Raw genomic sequence first — 16,120 nt, 5'->3', positions numbered from 1 at the left:
CTCAAATCTATCTGAATGCAAATGAGTCATGTGGTTTTGAGTCATTTAACCCAGTGACGGGCCAGTTTTATGAGTATTACGACTATTTTTAAAGAGTTAAACATCTCAGAGAGCCCCTATCCATGGTCATAATTGGGCATTTATTTATTTTGTTTACTGCTGATACTAATGTCCACAGACACTTGCCAACTCCTGTATTAATGCGTCTCCTCCACTTCCCCAGAGCAGATTGAAAATCACAGAGTAGTTCATCCATGATGACTTGCAACCTTCCTCACAGCCATTACACTTAAGGGACAGCAGAAACACTCCTTGTAGGGCCTTCGAGGCAATGGCAAGAACAAATCCCTCAATAAAGTGCCTATGTTATTTATGTTACAGTTCCAATCACAGACAAAAGATGCATTATGAAAAGACAGAATATTTCTCTATTTTCCTTATGTATGAATAATCATGAAATAATCAGAAAGTGTATGAATAATCATTCACAAGAGTTTGGCTTCCTAGGGAGATATTTTAAACTTTCTTATCTTAAATAGGAGAATAATGTATTAAAACATTATCTCCACACTAATTCCTTAGCTATAGCCACAAGCTGTTTTTCAGCATGTGAAATGTGGCTAGTCCAACTCCAAATGTGCTCTAACTGCAAAACACACACCAAAATTTTAGGCTGGAGTGTAACGGCGCAATCTCAGCTCACTGCAACCTCCGTCTCCCCAGTTCAAGTGATTCTTCTGCCTCAGCCTCCTGAGTAGCTGGGATTACAGGTGCCCACCACCATGCCTAGCTAATTTTTTTGTACTTTAAGTAGAGACAGGTTTCACCACGTTGGCCAGGCTGGTCTCAAACTCCTGACCTCCGGTGATCCACCTGCCTCGGCCTCCCAAAGTGCTGGGATTACAGGTGTAAGCCACCGTGCCCAGCCTGAAAATTTTAAATTATATACATGGCTCAAATCATATTCCTGTCAAATAGCACTGCCGTAGACCAAGGAGTTTTATGTTAGGTTGCTGTGTTTAAAGACAAAAAATTCAACTGTGTGTGAAGCAGTGTGGAATATTACAGCACAGGATCTGTGTCATTCTGCTTTAGGTTTCTTATCTAATAAGCGGAATGATAACCATACTTATCTCCTAGGTTTAATGTAAGGGCTAAATGGCAAGGTGCAAAAAGAACTTAGCATAGTGGCTAGCAAGTAATCATTTGTTAGCTTGCATTACATTGAATAGAAAGAGAATTTTCATAGTGGTGATGATGTTACAATGACATAAAATAGGAACAATTCTAAGCCTGTGCTTGCTATAAATTTTCGTACATTTTGGCTTCAGTGTCTAGTTGTATATATTATGAGGATGTTTTTGAGGGCATTAATTGAAGGGAGGATTCTTCCCTGGTCCCAACATCAGAAATAGTAGTTTTCTTAGCTTTTGGTTTACTTTCATTTAATTAAGAAATAGTGTTTACCGGCCAGGCGTGATGGCTCATGCCTGTAATTCCAACACTTTGGGAGGCTGAGGTGGGCGGATCATGAGGTCAAGAGATCGAGACCATCCTGGCCAACATGGTGAAACCCCATCTCTACTAAAAGCACAAAAATTAGCTGGGTATGGTGGTGCATGCCTGTAGTCCCAGCTACTCAGGAGGCTGAGGCAGAAGAATCTCTTGAACACAGGAGGTGGAAGTTGCAGTGAGCTGAGATCATGGCATTGCACTCCAGCCTGGCAATAGAGCGAGACTCTGTCTAAGAAAAAGAAAAAGAAAGAGTATTTACACCAAATGATGGCCAATATAAAGCTTAAAGGAGACTTTGCAAGTTCACAGGCTAGAGAGATGAACAATAACTGTGAGTGAAGTTCACTGAGTGTGTTCTTTAACCATAGATGCTATTTGTATATTAAATATTTAACATATTGTGTACTTCCAAAACAAAAAAAAATAGCATTTTTTTTAAGCACTATTTTTCTTGACACATGGCTTATTTGGATTACACTTTTTCACTTTTGGTTAAAAAATAGGTACATAAAAATATGTATTTTTTATGAACAAAAGAGCTGAGCACTTGGCTAAATGGCAACTAACACTGAATTCAGGATCAGGCCAACTCCAGCAGTGTTCACACATGCGTTAAACTGAACATGGATGCTAAGGCAAAAAAAGCTCAGTCTAAACACTAACTCCAGCTGATCTTTGCTATGCAGTTGCCGACTCAGGGTTGTTTTATCTTCCAAGAAACTGTAGAAATCCATATTTTACGTCGATCCGCCCAACTTAAAAACATTGCTTGAAATCTTAAAGAGTTCATGCCAAATAAATTATGTTTTTTATATAACTGGGCCAGTTTGCACCAAGGTCCACCAGTTTTTAATCTGACATAGATTCAGATTTGGGGCCCAATGTAAAGTACTGTTCATGGATTTCTACCAAACATTTTTTTGTCAGCCTCATTCCTTACCTCCCCTTTATATACCTACCCTTTCTTTTCCCTTTTGAATGAAAACTTTCTAAGTTATGGAACTATATGGAGTAGGTATAAATTGATCAGTAAATTCCAGCAGTTAAATATGATAAGAGGGCCATGGAGCTCCCATTTACCTCGGAATTCAGAGTGAAAAGCGAGTCAGGCTAAACATGCACACATATGTACACCCACACATGCAAACAAAGGATGCAAGCCAACTGTTTTCTTTTCTAGGTAAGGCTGTTTAGGGAATTTTTTTTTGTAAGAGATATCCAGATATATTGGCAGCAAACAAATCTCTTAGGTTGTAAAAGAAAATTTTTAAGATATAGGAGTACTAAAAAAAAAAAAAAAAAGAAAAGTGTCAACGAGGTGGGGAAATGCGTGTGATGTTAAAATGATGAAAGTAGAATTTAATATCAAACATCTCACATAATTTGGCAATATAAAATGGTATTACAGATACACTGGAAATACAAACTTTTGACATTTAATTATCTCTTAGTATGGCAAATTTAGAATTATTTTATTTTCTTCTTTGTACTTTTCTGCTTCTTCAAAAAAATTCAGATGAACACACATATTGATTTTAGGATCAGAAAAAAAAATATGAAGATACATAAAATTATTGTTCTTACCACCAACAAAAAACAAATATCATGGTGATTTAAGCTGGAACAACAATTTAAATTTTCTCAGTAATTTGAAGGAAATAAATGTCCATTTGGCTAGGGTGAGTCATAATATTATTTCATTTCTCCAGTTCTCTACTGCAAAATCACAACCCAAGTGACAAACACAAGCAATCAACAGGGAAGTCTTGAACAGCTGGGAGTGAAAGGTTTTACAATTTGTTAAACATTTAGTATAACAGACCATAGTTGGGAAAGTACTATCACATTAACACTGAAGAAAAAACCTGTACAAATAAAAAGGACTTTCAATCTGGATTCTATCTTCCATCCTAGCCAAAAATGTCAGGGTACTTTTTTCTCCATTCCAAATAGATATTTTTGATATTTTATGGAAAATGGGGCATAAATATTTTATATAGTTATCTTCTCTCTACCAATGTAGTAGAATATTGCAAGGTTCGTCTTTCCAATAAAACGCTTTATTGCAAGTACAGTTGAATTCTCCTTGGCCGAGCCTTTGATTTGTGCAACAAAATTCTAAGATGGAAAGAACAAAGACTTCTGCAAAGTGCTAATTTTTAAAACACTATAAAATTGTGTACTTCTTACTAAATGTTGTCCATTTTCATTCAAAAACAATGAAATAAATATTTCCTTATGTCTGGATACATTTTTAGTAAGAGAATGTGTTTTTAGAAAGCCAAGAGCAAATGAAAATTTTAACACCCATTATTTATAAATGAATATATTTCTGTATGAAAAGACTCGTATCGGTACCTACTATAAAAATAGTATGCATAATGTTTCCATAATTAATGTATTTATGAAAGTTTAAAATATTCAATGAATGTACTTTTTGATTGCCAAAATTCTATACAAAATTAACATAGAAAAGTAGATTTTCCTCACTTCTTCAGATACTACGATCTGAAAAGGTTAAAATTTCCATATAAAATCCACTGTTCTCTGTTCAGTATTAAATATGACAGTGGCATTTTTGACATGCAGCATGTTCCTGCAAGGGCAAAACAGAATTTAAAAATTCTGTATATGCAAGCCACTTAAGTGTCATTTGATGTTAACTTGCAGGATCTATAGATTTCGGCTATAGTTTTACTTACATCTGAATGTTACAGTCACCATTATCCTATTACTGACACTCTGAACTGTCCATTTTCACTCTTGGTTATTTGATTTAGACCCAAAAAATGTAGAGTTTCAACATTGTTTGGTATGATTACTATATTCTAAGTATCTGGGATTGATCCAGTGTGTTTTTGCTGAATATCACTCATCAAGACGAAGAGGTATAATGCAAATAGATGCAAAGGAAAAACCCTTGCTTGCAATGAGAAAGATAACAATGGAGGAAATCTATAAAATGTAATAATGTACCGCCCCTCTTTCTTACAAATATCTGTATGAACTAATATCTCATTTTTAAAAATGTTAGGATGTCATACTCCCTACATAAGTCCCACTTCACTATGTCAGCACTATTAAGGCAATATATCTGTCAAGCTTTATTAAAATTATTTTTGATGTGTATCTTGGCTCATAAACCTCTATAGCGCACTGATATTGCACCAGGGAATGTCCTTGTAACATTGAATCTCTGAAGATGGGACAATAAAAGAGAAATCCTCCAAACTTTCAAGTTGGGCCCATGGTATCACACACCTTGCCTACCCTCTTCACTTGTACATGTGTAAGTGATTACGGCATGCCTGCTGTGCAAACCTTGTTTCACAGAACCTTCTCGCAGGAAGAGCATAACTGCATTCAGTGATAAATGTCCAAAAATGGGCAGCATTGAGACAGGGATAAACATCAGGTTCGTTTTCCTTCGTAAAGCTGTTTTACAAGCAGCATTCTCTGAGTTATAGCACTGGAGTTTTATCCTTGGGTCTTTTTTATTTGTGCTGTACCTTAATTGGCATATTTCACTCGTGAATGTTCCCTATTAGTAACAAAGACGTCTCGTCTGCTTGTAGTATACATTTTCCACGGCTCCGGGGAAGTTCTTTTATTTGAGGGGGATAGCAAACAGTAGACATGCCAATCATGATGGGTTTTCTGAAAGCTCATCATGGTTGTATATACTCAGAATATACACTAGGGAAAAACTGCTAGGGTAGGAAGGTACAAAAATAGGTAAAGAGGAGCTGAACACAGGAAAGGTAAAACCCAAACATATCAACAAAATCAATCAAAATATGTTCATTATTTTCCTGTTTTTAGCATTATTCTAGAATAGTACATTTCAAATTATCTGTTTGGGGTTCAAATTATCTGAACAATCTCTGGTTGATTGATTTTTCCCAATATACCATGACCTGTTCAGGGTATCTAATTCTTCCCGATTTAAGCTAAGAGGGTTGTATTTTTCCAGGAATTTATCCATCTCTTCTAGGTTTTCTAGTTTATGTGCATAAATGTGTTCATAGTAGCCTTGAACGATCTCTTGTATTTCAGTGGTGTTAGTTGTAATATCTCCTGTTTCATTTCTTAGTGTGGTTATTTAGATTTTCCCTCTTATTGATTAATCTTGCTAATAGCCTATCAATTGTATTTATCTTTTCAAAGAACCAGCTTCAATAAGAAGCAGTGAAATTGAAATGGTAATTTAAAAATTACCCACAAAAAAGTGTACAGGACCAGATGGATTCATAGCAGAATTCTACCAGACATCAAAGAAGAATTGGTACCAATCCTTTTGACACTGTTCCACAAGATAGAGAAAGAAGGAACCCTCCCTAATTCATCCTATGAAGCCAGCATCACCTTAATACCAAAACCAGGAAAGGACACAACCCAAAAAGAAAACTACAGACCAATATCCTTGATGAACATAGACCTTAACAAAATACTAGCTAACCGAATTCAACAACATATCAAAAAGATAACCCACCATGATCAAGTGGGTTTCATACCAGGGATGCAGGGATGGTTTAACATATGCAAGATCTTGGCTCATAAACTTCTATGGTGCACTGATATTGCACCAGGGAATGTCCTCATAACATTGAATCTCTGAAGACAGGACAATAAAAGAGAAATCCTTCAAACTTTCAAGTTGGGCCCATGGTATCACACACCTCGCATACCCTTCTCACTTGTATATGTGTAAGTGATGACGATGTGACTGCTGTGCAAAGTTTATACAACAGTGTACACTTTGATAAGTCACAGTTCACATTCACAATAAATGTGATACACCACATAAACAGAATAAATGTGATACACCGCACAAACAGAATTAAAAACCAATATATCATGACCTGATGCCTGATCCCATGGAGTACAAACTCATATGCCGATCACATATAGGAGACTCACCATGCAAATTCAACATCCCAGGAAAAGTCCCACTGATGGTGTCAGAGCAATGTGAAATTGCAGTAAAGAATTTTTTTAACTTTCAATTTTTGTACATATCTTGTTGCAAAACAGTAACAGCCTATGAACATGCACCAGTCCATGAACCAAGCTTTGCATACCTTGTTCTAGAATGTGTAGGGCAAGATGAGTTAACTTCTTAACCAATTAAACCACTCAAGTCAACCTGAGCTTGCTAAAGTCAGTAACATCCTAATGGCCAGATCTTAAGGTCTGTTTTCTCTGCCCTTTCTACTTAACTATCTGCCACAGTTGATGCTATTGATTAGTCTATTTCTTGAATTCTCTCTCCCTTTACTTTCAGGAGGGCATGCTTTGCTGGTTCTCTTCATTTGTCTTTGTTTTCGGAACGCTCTTTAAATGTGTACAGTCTCTGACATTTCATCTGATCCTGATTCTTCTTTCTCTAGCTAAATGTTACTATCCTTTGCCAATAAACATTTATATGTTGGTGATATTCAAATCACAAATGAACTACAAAAACTTTCATTCACCTAAGGCCTTTTTGTGATTGCGTTCATTTCTGGAATGCCCCCCAAAAATTAACTCCAATCCAAAAACCACCACAGAAGGAACAAAACCAATAATTCAGGTGATAACGACAACAGGTGATCTTTGTATTCTCAATTCTTTCTCAAAAGCAAACAGTTAAATAGAATACAATTTCTCTTGTAAATTGTATCCATGGTAGATTCTTCAGAATGGTTTTCCATTGCTATCAGAGAATACTTTAAACAGAGGCATTTCATAGCCTCTATTGCATTAAATTTGGTGGTAACATTTTTTCTTACAGTGCATCAACCACATTTATTGAAAGTTGACTTTGTCTCTTGCTTTCTAGGCACACATTGTTAATGCAAAGCTGTTTAGTTGGGAATGAACCACTTAAGAGGCTCTTCGAGCAAAAATATCAGTCTATGTAGCAGACACAGGTGGGTATCTGTTGATGAAAATACTCTGGTCTTACTAAAGACTAAAAGCCAGACTTTTCTTTTCAAAGTCATGACTCACAGGAAGAAAGATTTTTCATAGATAGATGGATAGAGAAATAGATGACAGTATTTGTCAATAGTTCAAGTTATATGGATCCCAGCTCTACTACCTCCCTGATTTGTCTGTAATAAATCAATGAGATGACTTGCAAAGTTGAAATGATTGCTCTTGACATAATTTACAGCTTTTACTCATAGAAGTCACTTTTTTTTTTTCTTTTGGAGATAGAGTTTCGCTCTTGTTGCCCAGGCTGGAGTGCAATGGCGTGATCCTGGCTCAACACAACCTCTGCAATTCTCCTGCCTCAGCCTCCCAAGTAGCTGGGATTACAGGCATGTGCCACCACACCTGGCTAATTTTGTGTTTTTAGTACAGACAGGGCTTCTCCATGTTGATCAGGCTGGTCTTGAACTCCTGATCTCAGGTAATGTGCCTGCCTTGGCCTCCCAAAGTGCTCAAGTTACAGGTGTGAGCCACTGCGCCCGGCCAGAAGTCACTTTTTTTTTGAGACAGGGTCTGGCTCTGTTGTCCAGGCTGAAGTGCAGTGGCACGATCGCAGCTCACTATAACCTCTGCCTCCTGGGCTCAAGCCACTCTCACACTGCAGCCTCTCGAATAGCTGGAACTACAGGTGCATGCCACCATGCCTGGCTAATTTTTGTATTTTTTTGTAGAGATGGGATTTCACCATGTTACCCAGGCTTGGTCTTGAACTCTTGAGCTCAAGCTATCTACCTGCCTCTGCCTCCTCAAGTGCTAGAATTACAAGCATGCCATGCCAGAAGTCACTTTTATTAAAGAAAAATATATAAAAATCATGCTTTCTTAGTGTAAATGGCATCATGATGGACTAGTGAAGATGCTATAGTCATTTCCACATTTGCCTTTCTAACAAATAAAGACTGGTTTAAGCAGACAATCTGTTAATATCTCTTTATGAAGCCCTCTCTCTTCCTCACGATGTTTGACAAGCCTTCGAGTGACTGCTGGTATCCACGTTTCCACTCACTAGTGGTGGAAGATAAGGGAATGAGGGTGGTATTTTAACAAAGGGACAGCGCTAAAAATAGTCCAAATCCATTCTGTCAAGGTGACTACATTATCAAAATTTATTTTTTCTTCATTTTAGAGCTCTGCCTTCCATGCCTTTCTGACATCCTGTAGCACAATATGGAACATGGAAACTGACTTGTTAGCAGGTCCATAAACAGTAGTTAGTACTACAAACAACTGAGGGTAGCTCAGGGACTCTATTGTAGATACACAGGTAGAAAAAGACATGGACAATGGTAAAGTTTTTCTACATCTTAATTTATTTCATTAAAAAGCTTTATACAATACATGCATGTATGCATGTATGCATGCATGCACATACATGTGCGCGTGCACACACACACACACACACACACACACACACCCCTCAAGCACCTGGCTTAAGAAATAATATGTTATTGATAACTTAAAAATCTCTGTGTACCCCTCCTTCATCTTACCTCCAAACTGCATCTCTAGAGGTAACCACCATCTGATTTTCTTTTTATCATTCTTTGAAATTTCTTTGGAGTTTTACTACATATTTTTTTCCCCAAATAATGTATTGCTTAGTTTTACATTTTTGAACTTTATACAAATGTATGTATTTTAGGTGACTTGATGTTTATCTCTCACAATGAGGTGTCTGTGACTCGTTTCATGAGCACTTTCTCCGCTCTGGAAAATTTCATAAGGTGAAGAGATCACCATTTAGGTAGATGGGCCATTTGTGACGTTTCTACTTTCTATGTCATTGTAAAAGATGCTGCTACAAAAATTCTTCTACATATCAAATTGTATGCACGTGTAATAGTTTATCCAGATGAAAGTGAAGTTTTAGAATATGTGCATTTTCAGGTATTTTCAGATTATAATCTAAAGTGAGCATATCAATTGATAATTCTACCAGCAAAGCATGGAGCTTCCTGATATTCCACCTCTCATTAACACTTGACATGCTCAAAATGGTCACTTATACAGAAAATGAATCCTGGCTGACTGACCACATACATTCACTACAGAATCACATAGTGCTTCTGAGAGTCAGACCTTGAGTAATAGTTACTTAAAATAAAGTGGCACCATCTGAAGGCTAGAAAAAGACAGTGTTTGTATTCATAAGATGGCAAGCAGAAGTTTTAAAAATAATTCTGTTGATGCTTACAATTTAGACCTCCATTTTTCTGGTAAGAAATTTCCCAATAATGTTCTGAACATCATGTCAAAACATTTGTGTCAAACTGCTGTGTTCTGCCAAAGAGGTAAATTTTCCAGTCAAAGCAATTAATTAGAAGATATTCACGATGTCTTTCAAGATTAAGAAGTCATCATAAGTGTAGAGAGAAACTGAAGGGGAAAAAAAATCACCCAAATCAGGATGCAGGAGACAAGCTAGTTTGTTGATCTCCATTTGAGAATTTTGCTCTTCTGTCATCATTTCTCCAACTCTAAATCACTCAATTAATAGACCATAAAGAGGCTTCAGGTTTATGAAGGGCTTAAACCTCAAACACAATTCTTGCTTCTCTTTTTAATATATTTAGTCTTTGTGATTCTTTATTCTTATTACAAAAATACTTTGGGTGCTGAAAATCATCATAGTATCAGTAGATCACAAATTGCTAGTTTAGTCAGCTCTAGACCATCTTGTAATCATTCGGTAAGGAAGTTCATTGGTAAAATACTTAAATTCCTGAGACATAAATTATTTGCAAAAACATTTCTCAACTTCTTTCAAACCAAGACTATATATACATACACCATATCTATCTATCTATCTATCTATCTATCTATCTATCTATCTATCTATCTATCCATCCATCCATCCATCCTTCTATCTGTCTATCCATCTCCAAAAGGCAGTGCCCAAATGTCAGGATGGGGCTTATAATTTTAACTGACTAGGGATTGTTGGTCCTGAAGGGATCAGTGGGAGAGAGAATACAGTGTTAGAGGATGCATTTCTCACCAGTTCTACAGAAAAAGGTCATACTCTACTGATGGTTGGCTCATGAGGTCATCCTTCCCCAGAAGGAAGAGCATGTTAGACTTTGGTCAACAAAGACTTCAATTGAGATAGTCAGAGAGTGACCAAGGGGATATACCATCTCTGGGCAGTTGTGAATGCCACTGTGAAAAATAGGAGGGAGAGCCAGCAGCAGCCTCCCTCATGGCTTTGTAGACACTTTGCTAGAAAATATTCTGTTATCTCACTAGAAACTTGCCAGATCATAATACATACATCTAAACATTATTAACACTCAATTAGAATAAATACACATAATCAGGAATATATCCATCCACACTTTGAATTTCTTAAATTCATATTTCTCAAAGGCTGGCTACATGTTTCATCCTTCAAAAAAAATCAAAAGCTTCAGCTTGCAGCCTCTGTAACTAAGCCTATTATTGAGTTTTACTTATTAAATTAATTTACACTTATTTTACAACAAACTGCATCTACTCAAGGAAATATGGAATGCATATTCATTTTCTATACTTATTCTTATTTTACTGACAGTCCTCAGGTGATATATTTCCTCTTGCTATTCTACCTTGCTAATTCCTTATAAATTCCTTTTTGGGGCTCTAGTTTCTTTAGTATCTAAACCATTGTTGAGATTCAATGTAAAGATATTATTTTAAACATTAGAATCATATGCCCTTTATATTGTTAAATAAGCCCTTGTAAATTATTTCCTTCAGTGCCTTCCTGCAAATAACCTGTCTGTATGCTCAAATAAACGTTTAGGAAATTAACAATTGAAAATGGGTTATTATGGATTTTACTGACAGTTCAATAGAGAAACATTTTTAAGGGTACACACAATCTTTATGCTTGGATGTAAATATTGAGGAGATCAAAGTGTCAAAAAAAAAAAAAAAGAAGCATTGCGGGACAGTGCCAATAGTTAAGAAAAATACTGTGGCTCTTTTGCACAGCCCTGCAATAGAAAAGTAGTGTTTGGGAATAATCCTTGTACAAATATACCTTCTTTGAGTGATATAATAATACCAGATTCCTGTTACGTATTATTTTTAACTTTACTTCTTTAAGTAATTATCTTTCATTGTATTTGTAGGACTGACCTCACAAGTGCCTTAAATGTCAAGAAAGAACTGAAACAAAAGCAGACATCCTCTACCCAGGAAATATTCAATGTTTAAGTAGTGGAATGTAGAATTATCCCTTACTTCCAAGGTATAGAGATGTTATCCTCAAGAAAGGCCCAAAAGTAGATTCATGATTGATCATATTCATAAGCCCAAGGCAATGCATGGTATGAAATTACAAAGATAAGAGGTAACAAAAGAAATTCTCTGCAAGAATCTATACTTGGTATTCACTAGTGCTTCCTGATCCAGAAATACAGGTGTCAGCAAAGGGCTCTTCTTTTACCATGAAGGAATTAGGCCACATTGACACGTGATGATAAAGAAGAAGTGCCAGGTGCTGATGTCCTGAACAATAACTTGTCTCTACTCGCAGGTCCATGAAGACTGTCATCTTGACTCCCTAGAGGATTATAACCTCTAAATGGATTATTTCATGAGTATTTATCATCCTTAAAACCCTCATCAGAAATACCAAATGATCATAGTTGCAACGCGCCTGCTTTTGCACCATTGATACTAAAATCTTCTCTGCTTTACTGTTGACAAGTATTAACATTAATTTTCCAACTACATAGAAAGGTTTAAAATCCTGTCTTTTCTCACACAAAGCAAGGAAAAGAAAGCCAGAATTATGCTTTGATATTTAGCTGATTTCTCTAAGAGCAAGGACCACCAATTAAGAATTTTTACCTTGATTTTTTTTTGTAAACATTGGTTTTAAAAAACAGAGTAAATAAGGAAGACCAACTAGAAAGACAGCACATTTTCAATTACCTTGGAAACTCGGTTTGCAACTTCTCTGCCCACAGTCAGCCCCTGGACAAAGGTCCTGGCAGCAATGAAGGCGCGGGTGACCTGAATCTTCAGTTTCCGGGGCACGTCTCCAAATGGCTTGAGCTGGTCAGTGTATTTGCTCACGCATTCCAGGTAGTCTTCACTGAAGTGATACTGAGGGTTTATCAGCTGAAACATTCGTTCCAGGAGCCGAGCCCAAAAGTCATTGAGCATTTCTTCCAGATTCACATTACCGCCAGTGTAGTACCTTTTCAGCTCTGCGAAGAGGTCCTGAAAGACTTCCGAATTCTGCATGTACAGCATGCCATAGGTCCGTACAAACATATCATTTAGTGACTTTTCTGCATTCTCCAGGAGCTCTCGGAAAAATTCTGCAGATAGAAAGAAGTCATAAATTAATGAAATCTAGAAAGCCCAAGGCACCTACTTACCTTAAGTACAACTGCTTTTAATTGACATTTTCATGGAAAAACATATTCTGTGATTAAGGTGTTAACGGACAGATAAAAATCATATTCTCAATGGTATTTGACCTCCATCTACGATCCTGTATGACTCAAAACAGAATAACCCATGATTTCCATTAACATTAGGAGTCTACCATGTAATCCTCTTCCAAAATAGCTCCATTCTTTTACCATTTCTTGTTAAATTTTAAATAATCCTATGGTTTGATACAAACTCAAATCAAAATATGCTGTAAATATAATGTGCAGAGTATTGTTGTTTACATAATGATAAACACATTTGCTTCAGTTTATTTATAAATTTGTCCTAACACTAAATTCCATTAAATTGCTTTTATTTGAAATACTCCATAAATGAGATGTTCAAATTAATGTCATATTTTAGACTCTTTCTAGTTTCTATATATAGCAATCAATTAGCAATGTTCAGATATTCATAATGCAATTAAATTCACTTCATAATAAAGCTATAATGAGCATAATTTAGGTGGCCACAATGAGTCAGAAAGCCATAAAGTATCCTGGATCATCATTACAAATATAAACCATCATGTTATAGAACTTGAATAAAATATTGACAGTTGGACTTTCTGGTTGTGAGGTTCTAAATAAAAAAAAATGCACACCAATAATTCAAATCTTCCACTTTGCAAGAGTGCTTGAATGTTACTGGGATCATTTATAGGATGCAAAAAATAAGACATAAATTAAAGCCATTGGGTATCATTAGCTTCACTGGCCCTCATGCTAGGCTCCCTAAAGACACACTTCGTGTGTGTAGGGCACCTATCCTTTTGCACAAATAAGCTTGGGTTTTATCTCATTTAGAGATTGTAAATTGGGGTAGGGAAAGAGCTAAGGAAAGATAATCCTTCTGAGATTATCAATCTAAGTTCCTAAGAGCAAAATGATTCTGCTTTATCTCTTCATAGTCCCCTTTTATTCCCTGAAACTACGCCCCTTCTCAGAAATGCAGGGACAAATCAAGTCCTGCATACTTCAAAAGCTCCAGGAATTTTTAAAAAGGACTCTGCTCCTTTCTGGGGTTCTGGGTAGTCTCTCCTAAGATAAAGACAGGAAATAGTGATGAACACCTCTCCATTAATTCCATGGAGGCTACTTGTGTATTCTTAAAAGTTGGCTGAAGAAGTGCTTGGTTTAGTCACTTCAATTCTGATTAATATACAATCAAACCAATGTCTTGATAATTAAAGGGTGTCTAATAATAATAATAAGTACTTTATATTTGTTTTTAAATCAAACCAAAGCATGAATGAAAGTACTTTTCATTTGTTTACCTCCTTTCTATGAAATATATATACATATATATATATTTAAAAAACATACAACTTCTGTTACTACAGTGGCAGCAAAAACTGTAAGATTATAAACACTGTGTAATTTTGTTCAGGTCACCAAATGGTTTTTATTTTTATTTTTACTAACTGTAAAATCAAGGTAAATATTATCAAATCTCTCTGAATCTTTAAGGATTTGGTAAAGAAAATGACTGTTGAAGTAGATAGGGCAAAATTTGCAAAATTGGGAAGCATAAATTTATAAAAATATTTATATATGCTGTATGCTGATGTTACTTATGATTTTAGGAAATCAAGAGCATTTCATACTTTTTTCAAAAATACTAGTTATCTAGTTTGTCCTAAAATGGAAACTATATTAAATTACTAATATAAAAGTATGAGAATATCATAAGTTAAACCTTCCGATCTGGAAACTAAGAATGAAAGTAGCTTGACCTTGCTGATACAGGAACAGGGTGGAAGGCATAACAGATTGTGAAAGAAGATAAAAAAGAATGGAAAAATCACTGAATTGAGAAATACTAATATAATGAGACTGGAAAGTGGATTCTAATCATGAGCTCTGGACAGCCTATTCATTTATCTTCTTTTTGAGGTCAATTATTTTGTTGGACTTGGGAATTAAAGCTTAATTTATTGAATACAGAGTACTGCCTTCAGCAATGAATAGTCAGTAATCAATAGTGTGGTCTGGATTTGCAAAGAGCTTTAAAAAAAGAGAAAGAGAAGAAAAAAATTTCTCTGATACTCATTGCTCTCCAAAGTCTTGAGAAATAAATATTTGTGTTAGGGATAAAAATGGCATTTTCTCTTTCATTGAGGGTAATACCTCCCTAGATTTTTTTGTCTTCTTTTTCTTCTCCTGATATGAGAACTCCAAATATTGAGTCATGCCCACTTTCAAAGTGAGTCGTCACTGTGTCTTGTGGTTTTTCTTACGTTTAAATTAGTATTTATGATTCAGTATAGAAACCAAGTTATCACATTTCAATAAATGTGGCTCAAGAAACATTTCCATAGATTCCAAGCTTACATTGTTGTCTTAGAGTATGTCATTGTCTCAAAAGTTTGATATTAGCTTCACTGATCCTCAAAGTCAAGTTATTATTATTTCTTGTTCAAAATCATTATATGGTTTACTGATTTCATAGTCAAAGTTAATATTTGGTATTGAAAGACGCTAATGTATCAGCCAATTATGATAAATGTTGCTACCTTAAGGTACATTGATCTAAGATCTTATGAATAATGGAGATCCAAGGTACTGAGGCAAAGCTAATGTCCTCCAAAAATAAGGGTACTCATTTCATTTTCAGCATGACTGTAGACTTCCACCTTTTGAAGTCTGACTCTTTGAACGAATTACTTTATGCTTGGATGAAAATTGTTTCTCAGCAAACCAAACAAGATGGAGATTTAGAAGACAGTTATGTGATCCATTTTACTGATGAAGTATCATGTGCAAGCAACATCAGAGAAAACAAAATTCAAGGACAATATAAGAAAAAGCAATCTCAACTGAACTCATTTTAATGGAAGAGCACACATTGGATATAGTCTTCAGTCAACAAAAATTTTTATCTGCAAAAAACAGTTTGGCAGAAAGAAATGCTATTTGAATTTTCCTTCTTCCCCAATCACAAAATATACATCAAAGGTGGTTGCTTAGGGCTCAGTTACGCTTCATAGGTGCACAAAAAACCTTTCCTAGCCAGCATTAGCCTCTGGGATGATTTTATTCATCTAGAGGGGAGATCTCAATGTAAACATCTGTTTGCTTCAGGGCAGACTGTCTCAAGTGGGAGAACAGTCTTGTAGATAAAAACCACCACTGTTGCAAAAGGAAAAAGAAAGTCTGTGTGATGTGGCCTGATCACTTGGAGAGATCTCTTAAGGGGC

The 16,120-nt window shown here is 35.8% G+C and overlaps 1 protein-coding gene across 6 annotated transcripts in view; it reads right to left on the bottom strand.

The window, feature by feature from the left end:
* Positions 1-16,120, bottom strand: part of GPC6 (glypican 6) — a 1,194,356-nt gene that overhangs the window by 564,690 nt on the left and 613,546 nt on the right. For all 6 annotated transcript variants that reach the window (XM_065533385.2, XM_065533387.1, XM_065533386.2 and 3 more), the window contains one exon: positions 12,412-12,803. In XM_065533385.2, coding sequence (XP_065389457.1) covers positions 12,412-12,803 — 392 coding nt within the window. The remainder of the gene's footprint in view (positions 1-12,411; positions 12,804-16,120) is intronic.

The sequence above is a fragment of the Macaca fascicularis genome, chromosome 17, assembly GCF_037993035.2.
Source record: "Macaca fascicularis isolate 582-1 chromosome 17, T2T-MFA8v1.1".
In the NCBI taxonomy this organism is placed as follows: Eukaryota; Metazoa; Chordata; class Mammalia; order Primates; family Cercopithecidae; genus Macaca; species Macaca fascicularis.
The sequence above is the reverse complement of the archived record's forward strand: the minus strand, read 5'-3'. Positions and strand labels throughout refer to the sequence as shown.